General features: G+C 37.3%; 1 protein-coding gene across 4 annotated transcripts in view; it reads left to right on the plus strand.

Annotated features, from left to right (window-relative positions):
- Pde5a (phosphodiesterase 5A) overlaps positions 1 to 16,182 on the plus strand; it is a 123,587-nt gene that overhangs the window by 80,294 nt on the left and 27,111 nt on the right. For all 4 annotated transcript variants that reach the window (XM_074041617.1, XM_074041618.1, XM_074041620.1 and 1 more), the window contains 3 exons: positions 1,486 to 1,632; positions 6,734 to 6,859; positions 8,306 to 8,400. In XM_074041617.1, coding sequence (XP_073897718.1) covers positions 1,486 to 1,632; positions 6,734 to 6,859; positions 8,306 to 8,400 — 368 coding nt within the window. The remainder of the gene's footprint in view (positions 1 to 1,485; positions 1,633 to 6,733; positions 6,860 to 8,305; positions 8,401 to 16,182) is intronic.

A 16,182-nucleotide genomic window follows, 5' to 3' on the forward strand; every position in this document is an offset into this window, starting at 1 on the left:
GACTTTTCAAGTATGGCTCACTTGGCTTAACATGGTGTTCTCCAGGTTCATGCGTCTATCTGCATACAACATAATTTCATTCTTCTTTATGGCTGAATAAAACTCCATTGTGTATGTATACTACATTTTCTTAATCCAGTCATCAATTGTGGAGCATCTGGAAAGTTTCCAAAGCTTGGCTGTTGTGAATAGAGCTACAGTGAATGTAGGTGTGCAGGTCGCTCTATCGTATTTTGGAGCACATTGCTTTGGATATATGCCCAGGAGTGGTATCACTGAATCATATGGTAGTTCTATTTTTAGTTTTTTGAGGAATCGCCATCCATACTGCTTTCCATAGCAGGCACACTAATTTACATTCCCACCAATAGTGTAGAAGTGTTCCTTTTCCCCACATCCTTACCAGCATTTGTTGTTGTTTGTGTTATTGATGATAGCCGTTTTTGACTTTGCTTTGATTTGCATTTCCTGATATTTTGGGGGGACAGTATCTCAGTCCTCCTTCTTTGTCCTCCTGAGTGTTGGGATTAGTGGTGTACAACACTACACACAGCTTTTTTTCAGTTCTCCCAATTTTTAAACAGTATAGTAAATTTGATAATTTTTTTTAATTCAATAATAAACAAAAAACAAATTGGTGTGTACTTGCCAGGTCTGCTAGTTTTCCAACATTGGTTAATGGGCTTCACCTTCCTAGGAGGCTTTGGGACCTTAAGAATAGAATTTATAATAGACTCAAATTAAGAATAGAACTAGTGTCAGGTGCAGTGGTTTAGATCTGTAATCCCAGCCATTATAGGAGGCAGAGATTGGGATGATCAATGTTTAATGACAGTCAAAGTAAAAAGTTAGCCAGACATGATGGTGTATATCTGTAATTCCAGTTGCATTGGAGGCATACTAGGAAGATTGCAGTCTGAGTCTAGCCTACCCAAAAAGGTAACCAAAGCAAAAAAGGGCTGGAGGTGGCTTAGGTGATAGAGCACCTGCCTAACAAATGCAAGACCCTGAGTTCAAACCTCAGTACCAACCAACAAAAAAAAAAAGGGGGGAAACGTTTATTTTGCCTCATGATTTCTGAGGTTTCAGTCCATAATTGGTTATCTTGCTTGCTTTTGGGCTTGGGATGAGGGAGCACATCATGGTGGGAAGCATGTGGTGGGGAACACTTGCTCACCTCATGGTGGCCAGGAAGTGAAGGACAGGAAGAGGAAGGACTGATATCCTATTCAAGGGCACACTCCCAGTGATCTAACTTTCCCCGCTAGGCTCTACCTGGGAAAGGCTCCACCACCTCCCAAGAGTGCCACTCTGGAGACCAAGCTGTTAACACATTGACCTTTGGGGCCATTTCAGATCCAAACTGTAGCAACATTAAAAAGAAACACAATATGCTAGTTTCCTATAGCAAAGTGAGAAAATTTCATGACTAACTGCTGCTTTAATTAAGAACTTATTTCATTTTCCTTTTTCCCCTTTCCTAAGGCTGCCGTGGTGCCATCTGCCCAGACCCTTAAAATTACTGACTTCAGCTTCAGTGACTTTGAGCTGTCAGATTTGGAAACAGCATTATGCACAATTCGGATGTTCACTGACCTCCACCTTGTACAGAACTTCCAGATGAAACATGAGGTAGGAAGGCAGCAGTGTTCTTTGGAAATGTGTTTGTGTCTGTGTGTGTAAGAGAGAGAATTGGTTTTCAATTCTAGTATGGAATAGGGATTTTTAAGTTTTAGTAGTTAATATTCTGTTGCCTAATGTATACCTGAAGATTTTTAAGGCCATCAGCCATTAAAAAAGCATATCTTCAATTCCTGCCATGTATCAAGGACCAAGCTGAAGAAGATGGGAGAAGGTTACTAAAAGTGAGAGCAGGATATACAAAAGCAAGATGGCAGGAGAGATTGGGGGAGAGCCCTGGTGGAGGGGTGAGTGGAAAGGAAGGTAAGAAGCAAATCCTGTGAACCTTGAAAGCCATTCAGAGGAATTTGAATTTCTTCCTGAAAATAGTGTTGAGTCCCTGAGGAAGTTTTATCAGGGTGGTAACAAGATCTGATTGCAGAGGTTACAACAACAATGTGCAGAAAGGAACCATAGCAGAGTGTGCTCCTTTGGCAATGAGGAAGTACAGGCACTTGATGTAGGGCCAAACTCTAAGTTGGAACAGGGTCACCTATGTGGGGTGAGGATGAAAACTGACTTAACCCCTGGTACCTCCCTTACTCACCTCTCAGAAAATAGCAAGACTTAAATCAGTACCTTCTAAGATCAGTTTGGAGATACACAGAGGTCTCTTTTTATTTCTTAATGACTATGTATACAGCATCAAAGAATAGGGAGAACAGAAGGGACTATCTGAAGAGAACATTCAGCAGTCTTGCTTTTGATGATACTTCTGATCAGTTGAAAGTCCATGTACTTAGGCCTCCGTTAATTCAGATAATGAAAGTTTACTCACATATTCTGTGTACTCAGCACTGTCGAGTAACACATTTCAATGATGAATTGTCCTCACTCAGAAGGGCCTCACAGTTAGGAAAGAAAACTAATGGTGAATACAGCTAAAGTTAATATAGTCATTTATTGTATTACGGAAGGCCCAAATCTAATCTTTCTTCAATTTAACCGAAGTTTATATGACTCTTTCTTGGATGAAAACCAAGTGTGTTAGATTGTGTTGATTAACAAATATTGTGTCTTTTAATTATTAACAGGCTCTCAAGAAAGTTCCTCTGGTTGTGATTATTACTGCCATTTTACAAATGAAGAAATAGAGATGCATGGTGGAGTAGAAAGATGATAGGTTTTGAGTCAGCTCTCCTAGTGATTAGCTTGTGTTCCCTTGGGCAATTACTCTCTTACCTTTCAATTTCCTCATCTGTTAATTTAGCATAAATGTTTTTCCTGCCCCATGGAAGTCTGTGAGAGTTACACATGCATCCATGTGATATTTATATGTGTGCATATGTATTCCTCTGTCGAATATTCTGTTTAACCCACAGATGTAGAGTGCACGTCAGTAATCCCATTCTTAGGCCAAAGTTGGTGGTGATTATATCACCTATAAAACCCTTTCTGTGTCATAGAATATAGGGCTCATTTTCAAAAGCCTTGTCTATTAAAGGGGTGAAGGTCTCATTTAGAGCCAGAACTTCTAAGCTTGAGTCTCATTTTTTATTGCTAGATGCAGGAACATAGAAACCTTGACAGTATCTCAAACCCTTCTGTTCCTGGGAACTCCCATACTTGAAACTAGTAATGATTCTGCTGGAAGTTTTTGGCCAGAACACAGGAAGGTGATTCTTGTACTATTTAATGAAACTTTTATAAATCAATTCATTTATTTGGCTTTTAGGTACCATTTGAGGGTTAGGTAATAAAGACAGTCACTCAAAGTATCTGTAACAATCTTTATTCTTACCTTTTCTTGGATTTTTATCCATAGAAAAATATTTTACTTTGATGTCTAATATCTACTTTCCTTTTCTGTGTGGATAACTCTTATTCTAATCCTGGGCAATGTCAACCTGACAACTGTGATTATTCTGGTTGGACTTCCTGCTTAGTGCCTCATCTATTTGTTTATTTCAAATATTATTGTCAGTATAATTTTAGAATGATAAAATTAAAATGTTCTTGCTAGACAGGATGATGCTATCATGAAATGGCCCTGACAAAGAGTACTTCATATTGAAAGATAGATCTTCAAGTCTCCACTTGGCTTCCAAATATCGAGTTAATTTATAAGGGTTGCAATCATTGCATCTTTCTGGTCTTTGACTCTACTCAAACAAATCTGCATGTGCTGTGCTTATTTTCACTTTCTCTTTTACGTGCTTTTCTCCCTAGAATTATGTCTGTTACACTTTATGCTGCCACATATTTTTCTTTTTCTCAGAGCCCGACTCAAAAGACTAAGAAAGCTTTAGGATTGGCATCATGCTTTCAATTTTCTGCTTGTTTATTTATGTATTTATATTCACATATATAAATTTATTACATTATTTAAATTTATTTATATTTATGTATTCATATTTACATATTTATAGTTTTCACTTTTGACTGAGTTTCTTGAACACAGGAACTGAGCTGTTTTCTTTTACTCTTTCTCTGGTGGCATCTTAAGTCTACCACTCAGGCCTTTGGATGCCCCCAGAATTATTGGAGATTCATTCAGTGAATTGAACCTGCTGTCCAGATTTATCTGAACTACAAATAACTACTCAGTAGTCCTGCTCAAAATACTGTGTTGCAGGACTTGAATCATGGCTCAAGTGGTAGAGCAAGGCCCTGCATTCAATTCCTAGTATTGCAAAAAAAACAATTACAGATGTGGATGTTGCCAGGTATATCCACCAAGAATTTACTAGACAGGACCCTAATTTTCCATATGTTGTTGAGAACATCTGGTAACAGAATCTAAAATTACTTAAATCTAGTTTATAACTACTGTAAACATTAACTTACCCAATTCTGTTTGGTATATTTTAATTAGATCCATTTAACTACATATAATGGAATAGTCTACCTGTAATTTTTGTTTCATACACAATCATTTTAATTATTGTTTCAGATTATAGGGAATATGTGCATATTTAATTGTATCTATAAACTTAGGATTGATAAAAAGATAAATAACATGTATTGAGCTTCTGATTTTCCTGCTTGTCTTCCTTGCTGCTTTAATTAATCCCTGGTAATTTTCTACAATATACTATTGTATAGTTTCTGAACATATCAAAGATAACTTACAACTTTTTACATAAAATTCTCCTAGTAAGATCAATTCATCATCTTCCTAACAGACTTTATTCAGAAATTGTATTCCCAGAGAACACGTCGATCTTAGGCACACAGAAATCCTCTGCTTGGAAAAAAAAAACAAAACAGTAATTCCAAGGGCCAAAGGTTGGAGACATCGAGGTTCTTTGTTGCTAGAATCCCCTGTGAACTAGCCTTAGAACAGAACTGAAAAGGGAAGACTGAAAGCACTGATTTCCCACCGAGTCACGTATAACCAGTGTCTATCAACAGTGAAGAAACCTCGTTGTTTTTGGCCTCCCTCTGTAACCAAGCATGCTGTGTTGAACATTGTCAAAGCAAAATTCTTTTCCCTGGTATTTTTTCCATTCCTCAAGGCAATGCTCTTTGTGTTTGCAGCATCACCAGTAATATGCAAGGAGAAGCATGTATTTATTTTCACAAATCCCCCAAAGTGTAGTAAATCATTCAGATTTGAAGAGAGGCAGACTCTGAGGCTAAGACAAACAGAACAACCTTGCTTAGGGCCCATGAGTCCCTGGGGATTTTATTTAATACACCACTTAGAAGTTGAATTAAACCCAACTTGTGAGACTTCCTTGAACAGTCTAGCCTTTTCACCTCCAGTCTTATAAAGTACTTTTTTTCTCCATATGGAAACATGAGCTTAGCATATATTATCTTCAAAATTTTGTTTCTTTTATAGCTAAACAGTAACTCTGCCTGATGTTTAAACATAACTTAAAAGGACAAAGATCTAATTAATGATGGTATTAGAATTTGCAGTTCCAGTTTTCCCTTGGACATGTGCTAGATAACTTGCCCTCAGTCCACTTGCAGAGCTTTCCACTAAATACTTTCACAGATATATAGCTTGGGAGCATGGGAAGAATTTGCTCTCTTAAGGTGAATTCATGCACATTTGGCTCCTTGGACTCTCCTAATTGATGCCACAGAGACGTAACCTCTTAAAAAGTTAGTCAGTACTCTACCCATGCCAAAATACAGGAGACCTTTGATATCTAAGGGTATATGTGTCTGAGGACACTACCATTGAGGAAAACTTGTTCATGCTCCAGATGCATAGAGTTCAGTGCTGAGCTGCAATACTTGATTCATTTTTCCCATAACACCACCCAACTTCCACCAAAGACATAGCTTTTCAATAAATCTTGTATTTTCACTTTATCACTACAGTTAAGCACATTCACTTTTACCTTGCTTTGGGGGCACATTTGCTTTTGGGAAAGCAAATTTTCACAAAATTAAGGGAAAGAAAAATACTTAACAGATCACAGGATTTAAATACTACCAACCATAACGTGGGACAGACAGAACTCCACGTCAACTGAGCTATGTAAGGCACAAGCAGGAATTTAAAATTTTTACTTTTTAAATTTCTTTTCTCTCTCTTTTTTTTTTGGTGGTACTGGGGCATGAACTCAGGGCCTACATCTTGAGCCACTCCAGCAGCCCTTTTTTGTGACAGATGTTTTCGAGATAGGGTCTCATGAACTATTTACCTGGTCTGGCTTTGAACCACGATCCTCCTGATCTCTACCTTTTGAGTAGTTAGGATTCCAGGCGTGAACCACCGGCACCTGGCTTAAATTTCTTTTGATTTTATTTATGTTTTTGACTGCTTGGTCAAAACCACATGAAACAAATCTGTGAATAAGGCAGATTTACTTGACCTTTCTTGGAGATGTTGTACATTTTTCATCTAATTTAGCTAGGTAGTAGTTAACACGGTGGTTCTATAGTCAAACTGCTAAAGTTTGAATTCTGGTCCTCCCTTTATTAGCAACTGGCAAGTTGCCTGTTTCCTCATTGCAAAATGATAAAAACAGTAGTGCCTCCCACAGTTGTAAGGATAGAATGGAAATGCTTTATACAGTGCTTGGAACATAGTTAATGTGTGATAAATGTTGCCAATTACTTTTTACTATTTTTACTTCTTTATTTCCTAAAGGTTCTTTGCAGATGGATTTTGAGTGTTAAGAAGAATTATCGGAAGAACGTTGCCTATCATAATTGGAGACATGCCTTTAACACAGCTCAGTGCATGTTTGCTGCTCTAAAAGCAGGCAAAATTCAGGTAGGTATTAAAATCATTTGTATATTTAACACACTTTTAACATATTTTATTGCTTAGTAGTAGCAAATAAACACCTTCTTCAGAGAATGATGCTACAGGATTCAGAAGAAGTATCACATTTCTTGTATTTCCTAGTAGGATTCCTCAAAAACCACCCATGTCCTAAACTTAGCTTCCTAGATAAGGTCAGGGTTCTCTCTTTTATTTTCTCTGGAACACTCAGTTAATATTTCTAAGTACTACTTAATCAAAAGGGTTTTGGTTTTGTATACATTGACCTGAAACTATGTAAAAGGAAGATCAACGCAGAAAATGTTCAAGTAATTCATTCCTTTCCAGACCAAATGTTATCCATTTCTCTGTCCTTAGATTTTAACTTAAATGGGAATCATCTAGTTATTCTAAGTAAGTCATCCCAAGCAACCATTATATAGCTGTTTTAATTCAGAACTTCCCTGCTTTTAAAAAAAAAAAATCCTAAAAATGTTATCTTGTCTCTGTTTTCATAGGGTGCACATTTTAATTAGTTAGATCTAAAAAAACAACTGAGTGGGAAATGTAGCTCAGTGGTAAAGCTCTTGCCTGGAATGTACAAGGCCCTGGGTTTGATCCCTAGCACAGCAAAAATAAAAAAAAGAAAAATTTAAGTAAGGTAAAAAAAATAAATAGAAGAAATGACTATTATACTAAAAGCTATATTTTCCTGCTTAACAAACATTTATAAGAAGTAGGATAAACTTATTTGAGGGTATGCAAGTGTCATCAGGATTATCATCACTGAAAGCTATTCTGGCTTCTTATGATGAATAATAAAATGATGATTTTCATATATGCTTTTAAACCTATTTATAGTGCTGAGAGTTCTCACAGAATAGAACTGACATGATAATTTAACTTGGGTTTTCTCAGTAATAAAGAGAAACAGGAGTATAAATAATACTGTTGTGATACTCAACAATAACCTATATTTGCATTGGGGACATACTGTGCAAATGTTTATTCCTGACAATATTATTTCTGTTGTTTTGCTTAATATTCCCACTGTCTACACTCCTTAAGGATATAGAGGTCGATAGCAGAGAATAAAGCAGAATCTGCAGGTATTAAGAAAAAAATAATCCTTTAAAGTTTATTGTGATCATTCCACATACACGTAAGTAATTAAACTTCAGTGGTATTTATTCTAGGTGGGCAGATTATTAATTTTTGAGGCATTTCAACTTTTTCTGTTGATAAGTGACATTTGTAATAATCCATTGTGAACAACAAAGTACAACCTATTCCCTGCAAAACAGAAGGCTGAGGTGAATCCTCTCTGACTATACACAAGTGCGTATATAAAGCACCAAGGAAGACGAAAGCAAGAGTGCTGAAGAAAGGTAGCAGAATGTCTTTGACCAAGTTGTACCTTCCTTTTCTTTTCCTCCAATGCCATTGGTCACGTAGAACAAGCTGTCCGACCTAGAGATACTTGCATTGCTAATCGCTGCACTCAGCCATGATTTGGATCACCGTGGTGTGAACAACTCATACATACAGAGGTAAGATGGTTTTCCCAGGAAAACAAGAAAATGTTGCCTTTAAACTTTATGCCTGTAGCTTTTAAAATAGAGCCATGGGAGGAAAAAAATGAATGGTAAACAATTTCAGTTGGCCAAACTCATAATGTACTCAGGTTATACTTAAGCGAAGTTGGAGAAAAAATACAAGACCAATTCTGTGTTACTCACATTTCCAAGCCTGAAGTTCAAAAAAAAAATTGATGTTGAGAATCTTATTTCATTAGATAATTACCAGCAGTTTTGCCTCCAATTATGTACACTCAGCTGAAGAGCTTCTTTAGAAAACTATGAAGACTAGTTCAGAAAGTATAGAATTTCACCCTGAAATAGAAAAGATAATAGCAGGGCTTAGCTTGGCCCTGCTCACTTAGCGAGTGCTGAGTAGGGAGAGAATTAGTCCCTAGTGGATGTACTGCAATGTTGGGGCACTTAAGCTTTGTGGTCAGGCTTGGATTCAAATCATAGCTCTGACACAGAGTCCCTGTGTGACCTTGGGCATGGAACTAATGTCTCTATACCTTAATTTCCTGATGTATAAAATACAGATAGTAGTCCACCCACCTTAGTGATTTTTATAAATTTTCAGGGACCACACACATACCAAGTAAAAGGCCAGTGTGTATGTATTGTGTTACAGCTAGAGATGGTTGTACCATGCATGATCTGAAGTCTACTCATTGGCACATTTTGAGAGTTAGACGCTAACCCTCGCAACACGAACTTCAGACTCTTTCTAGGGCCATACTTTAAGTGTCATTTGTGATGACAAATGAGATGATAAAAGTGTTACCATTTTTCATCAGATTTTTGAACTATTGTGACATTTTTCTCTCAGCAATTTGACTGAAAAGTCAACATTTTACTGGCATAATTTCTTACTAATGAGCATTAAGTATGCAAGTGATTCAACTAATCGAGATATCACTTAAGGAAATTCCAGATGTCTGATATCTTGAGGGTGTTTGAGAATGCTCTCTAATCACAGTCCCTTTATCTAAATAAGCAGAGAACTTCATATAAAAAGAACTGTAATGATGTGGCAACCATGTCTTGTGCTAGCCTTTGGGAAAAAGATAGAAAGTTCTTGCCTATCATAGTTTGGGTGTTTCTTCTTAGAAACCTACATGTTTTGCAGAACTGACTGGGTGACATGTCCTTTGTCCCCTGAGCTTTATCAAGTAATTACAATCCTGAGCCTCACACAGACATGGAGAGTAATTATGAAAGGGCACATTGACCTAAAAAAAATAGAGGACATGAATGTAAAAGGGAAACTGTTGGGTGAGGAAGTGGAATAAGAGTGTGATGGGGACTGAATATAACCAAAATACATTATATGCACATATATGAAAATAGCATAATGAAACCCATTAAAATTGTAAAAAAAAAAAAAAGAGGGAGAAGAATAAGAAAGAAGAAAGAGTAATAAGGGGGTAAGTATGATCAAAGTACATAATATGCATGTATGGAAATATCACAATGAAACCCCTTCACACAATTAATATATACTATGTAGTCAAACTGTGTAGTATGGCATTGGATAGTCAGCATTTGCTACACTCCCTCCCTAGCTCACAACTTAATGTCACATTATTAGTATATGGACTGTTATTGTATAGATTGTTCTCATATGCTATGTTACTCTGCTTAAGTGAAAAAACAAAAAAAAAAAAACCTCAGCTAGATTTTCCTTTGTTTATTTAAAAATAATTACCCAGAAGAAACATCTGGAGAAATGTCATCTTCTCTCTTTAAAAAAAAAAAAGTTCTGGGAAAAATCATAGATTGCAGAATCTTTCTTTCACACAAAGCAGATTTTGACCAAGTAATAATAACTCTTTTAAAAACGTTAAAGCCATTTCTGAAACTTTTATTTCTTCCAGGGATTTTTTTTTTTCTTCCTTTCTTTACTGGTAACCAAGTAAGACTTAAAGTAGGATTTTCTTAGCGAAAGGACACTTACGATAATAAAAGTACCATAAACATTCCCACATAAAGTACTCTCTTTTAAAAAGGTATGTTGTGTCTAGACCTTAGATACTCAAACTGATATGGAAAAAAAATCAAAACAATAAAAAGAAGCCTCAAAAATAAGAGCAGTACATCAAGAAAAAAGTGATTGTGATGTAGCAAAGATAGCAATTGAAATTTTCCTCATTTATTCTTAAGCAACTTTTTAGAAAATTACTCAAAATAAGGTAGTCCCTGAATAGAAGCTGTGCCTTGATCCATTGCTCCATTCTTCAACTCCTTCCTTGATTAGGAATACTTCCACTGTGGAGGACTACAATTGTGCCAGTAAAAAGATTTGGGGAAAGAACTCACTGCTCATGCCTACTTTTCCCACATATGTGGGGGAAAAAAAGAGTGGTCTCAGGTAGATAGTGAATTACTATAGAGGATGGACAAGTAGAAGTTACAAGATCCATCTGATCTTTTAAGGGCTATAAAACTAGTGTGTTCTGACTTGATATAGTAAAAAAAAAACATAAAAGCTATTGCTTTATGCAATAAAGACATTGTTTAGAGAAAAAGTCAGAAAGTAAGCTACAAGAAAAATGGGTAGAAATTAAAACGACAAAGTTCTATTTGAAAGCTGTTGCAGCAAGCAAGATATAAACTGCAAATCACATATTGGCTAGAGAGGCAGAGGCAAAGGAGAAAAAATGTTAATTTAATGTCAGACAGCTACTTATATGCAGGAAGGAAGGAGAAAAATCGTGACTTCTAGTCCAAGAAATTAGAGCAATGATGGTGCCATTGATAAAAACAAAAAGAGCTGGGAAGTTAACATGTATGCTCTGGGATATAATAAAATAAGCAGAAAAATTTTTCCTGGTGGCTGTGATCTGTGCCATAGTTTGCTCTGTTCTTAATAGAGGAACAGGGAGGGGCTGAAGTCCTGGATGCCATGGTGATAGTAGAGGGTGGGCAGGATCTGAGAGAGCTTAAATTCACAATTTGCAAAGTTCTAACTGTATAGAATCCATTTTATCTCAGAATGAGGAAATACCTGCTGATGATGGAGATCTCGAGACTGGAGATCTGAATAAGAATAAAGTGCAAGTTCAATTAATCCTAATGTCAGAAGCAAGTAACGATAGAAGCTAACATTAAAGATAGCCTTTATCATGTGGCACTTGGAAGTCTAGTACTTCACACACACACACACTCTCTCTCTCTCTCTCTCTCTCTCTCTCTCTCTTACTGTTCATTTAGTCCTTACATGACCATGCAGTAGCCATGATGACTATGGTGATGAAAGGCCAATTCGAGTCAGACGCTTGAGTTCAAGTGCTGATTCCTCTCATCACGTGACCTTGGACAAGTCATTTAGCCTCTCTACCCCGGTTTCTCTATAAAATGGAATGATGACAGTACCTATTTATAGGGTTTTATAAGGATAAAGGACTATAAATAAGCATAAAGTGCTTAGAAGTAGCACAGAGAAAATGCTGTGTGGTTTTATCTCTTTTTGCAGGGGATGTTCTTAATGATAGGCATTGAAGACCTTGCTTTGTGTTATGGTGGATAAAATAGTAGGCCTAGTAACAGTTCATAGCTGTGACCAACAACTGTGCAGGACAGAGGAAAAGAGAGGGAAAGCATGCCAATTCATTAACACAAACATCAGTGTGAGAATAAAATTGTGCAGCAGTAGTGGTTTAAGTAGATCCTCTGACGGAGCCTCAAATAAAGAGGCACCATAGCTTTGTCTTTAAACAGTGAAAAGCAACAGGATGTAGGATACATTGGTTTCCACAAATATTTCTGTAAACAGGAAATTTGAGGCATTTGTCACCCTTTTATTGGTTCATAAATCTGTATTTTTAGAATGTAAGTAAAGACAAACAAGATTTGCATTTGTCTGTCTCACAGCTAAAAATTTTCTCTAATGCGAAACAGTCCTTTCTGCATCATCTAAAAATGTAATGTGTATTTGAAGTTCTGACTTGTTTGTGTCATAGCCACATAATTGCATTTCCTAGTCCAGCTCCTAACTAGGTCATGGTATCGTGAGACAGTGTGACACAGTGAAGAGGATACATTTGAACACTCTTCTTACCATTTATACAACTGTGAGAAGGAAGATAATCTCTCTGAACCTTTGGTCATCTCAAAAGCAAATACGAAAGTGCCAATTTTAGAGAGGTGTCAGGTTAGGTGACACAGAAGGCACAGCTTGAGACAAAAATTGGTGTGCCGATAGTGACTATGATCAGAGGAGCAGGAATGGAGAACTGGGAATGAAGCAGGGAAGGAGGAAAAGCCAACAGAAGGATAAGTTATCCAGATGTCTGCCCACACAAGAAACTAATACTCAATTCTACTAAGTGCTTTTGATGCGTACTGAAATGAGACTCAGAAGTGTTCACCCACAAGAAGTGAGCAGGCCATAACTCCTCCACACTTCCAGATTGGATAGGTGAGTGTAGACTTCATACATGTGGGTACCAGCTGTGGGGTCAGAGAGCTTCAGGGCAGATTCGAGACGTATATGGTACCTTCTAACTGGTCTCTGCATGAAGTCTGTTACGGCATGTGTGAAACCTGGTACTGCATCAGCGGCTGAAGTAAGAGGTGGGAGTAAGGATTGTGATGTGTGAATAGAAGTGCTATTTAGCATGGACTACAGTAACTATGTAGCACAGTTCCTGACATGCAGTAGGCTCTCAGTAAATCGAAATTGTTACTGTTATGCAAAACAAATGTCACCAAATTCAAGTTTACAATCTAATGGGTGATAGATTTGTAAGCAGCTAACACTTAGCAGAGTAAAGTTGATCATAAACTAATACCGTGTCCTTGAATTTCTTTTTTTGTTTTATGTTGACTGTTTGAGACAGTCTCACTGTGTAGTACAGCTGAGTGCTGGGATTATAGACATACACCGCCATACCCAGATCTTGATTTTTTTATGTAAATGAGAAAAACAGATACTCAAAGGTTTTTCATTTCATTTTAAGAGAAGAGAATGAGGAAAGTGACAATTGCTGTATTCAAGTTGACTTTAACTCATCTAATCTAAATGATAAGAAAATTATGTTGCCAGAATAGAAAATCAGGGAGAATACGGAATGCAGGAAAAGACTCAAAAGGGAGATCTCTTTTTTTGTTGTTGCAGGCCTTTATCCTCATTACAGGATATCTCTCTGATCATCTCATCTGTCCCTCTGGCTGGGATTGCCATCTGCAGGTTGATGCATGCAAAATCTGTATCTCCGACCCAGACCCAAGTTTTTGCATTAGTAGGCAATAAGATAATACCTCAGGCAACTTAAAACCAACAGATCCAACACTCCCCTCACTATCTTCCTTCTTCACCCCCTACCTCTAATCTTTCCCTTTTTTCTTACATCAGTAGATTAGATCGTCATCCTTGTGGCTATGCAAGGAAATTTAGCATTTTTCCTTTTTTGCCCTCTATCTTCCCTCTCACATTTCCAATCTGGATCCATTGCCAACTCCTATCTAACCTACCCCCAAGCAGCTCTCGGATAACTCCCCTTCTGTTCCTCTAGCCGCCACCACTCTAATCCAGGTTTTCTCTTGCTTTGTCTCCCAGCTCCCCTAATATGTACATTCCTTGTCTTGTTTTTTTTTTTTTTTTTTTTTGCTAATTTTATTTTTTTTTTTTTGATTTTTCTTTTATTATTCATATGTGCATACAAGGCTTGGGTCATTTCTCCCCCCTGCCCCCACCCCCTCCCTTACCACCCACTCCACCCCCTCCCGCTCCCCCCCATCGATACCCAGCAGAAACTATTTTGCCCTTATCTCTAATTTTGTTGTAGAGAGAGTATAAGCAATAATAGGAAGGAACAAGGGGTTTTGCTGGTTGAGATAAGGATAGCTATACAGGGCATTGACTCACATTGATTTCCTGTGAGTGTGTGTTACCTTCTAGGTTAATTCTTTTTGATCTAACCTTTTCTCTAGTTCCTGGTCCCCTTTTCCTATTGGCCTCAGTTGCTTTAAGGTATCTGCTTTAGTTTCTCTGCATTAAGGGCAACAAATGCTAGCTAGTTTTTTAGGTGTCTTACCTATCCTCACCCCTCCCTTGTGTGCTCTCGCTTTTATCATGTGTTCATAGTCCAATCCCCTTGTTGTGTTTGCCCTTGATCTAATGTCCACATATGAGGGAGAACATACGATTTTTGGTCTTTTGAGCCAGGCTAACCTCACTCAGAATGATGTTCTCCAATTCCATCCATTTACCAGCGAATGATAACATTTCGTTCTTCTTCATGGCTGCATAAAATTCCATTGTGTATAGATACCACATTTTCTTAATCCATTCATCAGTGCTGGGGCATCTTGGCTGTTTCCATAACTTGGCTATTGTGAATAGTGCCGCAATAAACATGGATGTGCAGGTGCCTCTGGAGTAACAGTCTTTTGGGTATATCCCCAAGAGTGGTATTGCTGGATCAAATGGTAGATCGATGTCCAGCTTTTTAAGTAGCCTCCAAATTTTTTTCCAGAGTGGTTGTACTAGTCTACATTCCCACCAACAGTGTAAGAGGGTTCCTTTTTCCCCGCATCCTCGCCAACACCTGTTGTTGGTGGTGTTGCTGATGATGGCTATTCTAACAGGGGTGAGGTGGAATCTTAGTGTGGTTTTAACTTGCATTTCCTTTATTGCTAGAGATGGTGAGCATTTTTTCATGTGTTTTCTGGCCATTTGAATTTCTTCTTTTGAGAAAGTTCTGTTTAGTTCACATGCCCATTTCTTCATTGGTTCATTAGTTTTGGGAGAATTTAGTTTTTTAAGTTCCCTGTATATTCTGGTTATCAGTCCTTTGTCTGAGGTATAATTGGCAAATATTTTCTCCCACTCTGTGGGTGTTCTCTTCAGTTTAGAGACCATTTCTTTTGATGAACAGAAGCTTTTTAGTTTTATGAGGTCCCATTTATCTATGCTATCTCTTAGTTGCTGTGCTGCTGGGGTTTCATTGAGAAAGTTCTTACCTATACCTACTAACTCCAGAGTATTTCCTATTCTTTCTTGTATCAACTTAAGAGTTTGGGGTCTGATATTAAGATCCTTGATCCATTTTGAGTTAATCTTGGTATAGGGTGATATACATGGATCTAGTTTCAGTTTTTTGCAGACTGCTAACCAGTTTTCCCAGCAGTTTTTGTTGAAGAGGCTGCTATTTCTCCATCGTATATTTTTAGCTCCTTTGTCAAAGATAAGTTGCTCATAGTTGTGTGGCTTCATATCTGGATCCTCTATTCTGTTCCACTGGTCTTCATGTCTGTTTTTGTGCCAGTACCATGCTGTTTTTATTGTTATTGCTTTGTAATATAGTTTGAAGTCAGGTATTGTGATACCTCCTGCATTGTTCTTTTGACTGAGTATTGCCTTGGCTATTCGTGGCCTCTTGTGTTTCCATATAAATTTCACAGTAGATTTTTCAATCTCTTTAATGAATGTCATTGGAATTTTGATGGGAATTGCATTAAACATGTAGATTACTTTGGGGAGTATCGACATTTTTACTATGTTGATTCTACCAATCCATGAGCATGGGAGATCTCTCCACTTTCTATAGTCTTCCTCAATCTCTTTCTTCAGAAGTGTATAGTTTTCCTTGTAGAGGTCTTTCACATCTTTTGTTAGGTTTACACCTAGGTATTTGATTTTTTTTTGAGGCTATTGTAAATGGAATTGTTTTCATACATTCTTTTTCCGTTTGCTCATTGTTAGTGTATAGAAATGCTAATGATTTTTCTATGTTGATTTTATATCCTGCT

Source organism: Castor canadensis, chromosome 9, assembly GCF_047511655.1.
Source record: "Castor canadensis chromosome 9, mCasCan1.hap1v2, whole genome shotgun sequence".
Classification (NCBI taxonomy): domain Eukaryota; kingdom Metazoa; phylum Chordata; class Mammalia; order Rodentia; family Castoridae; genus Castor; species Castor canadensis.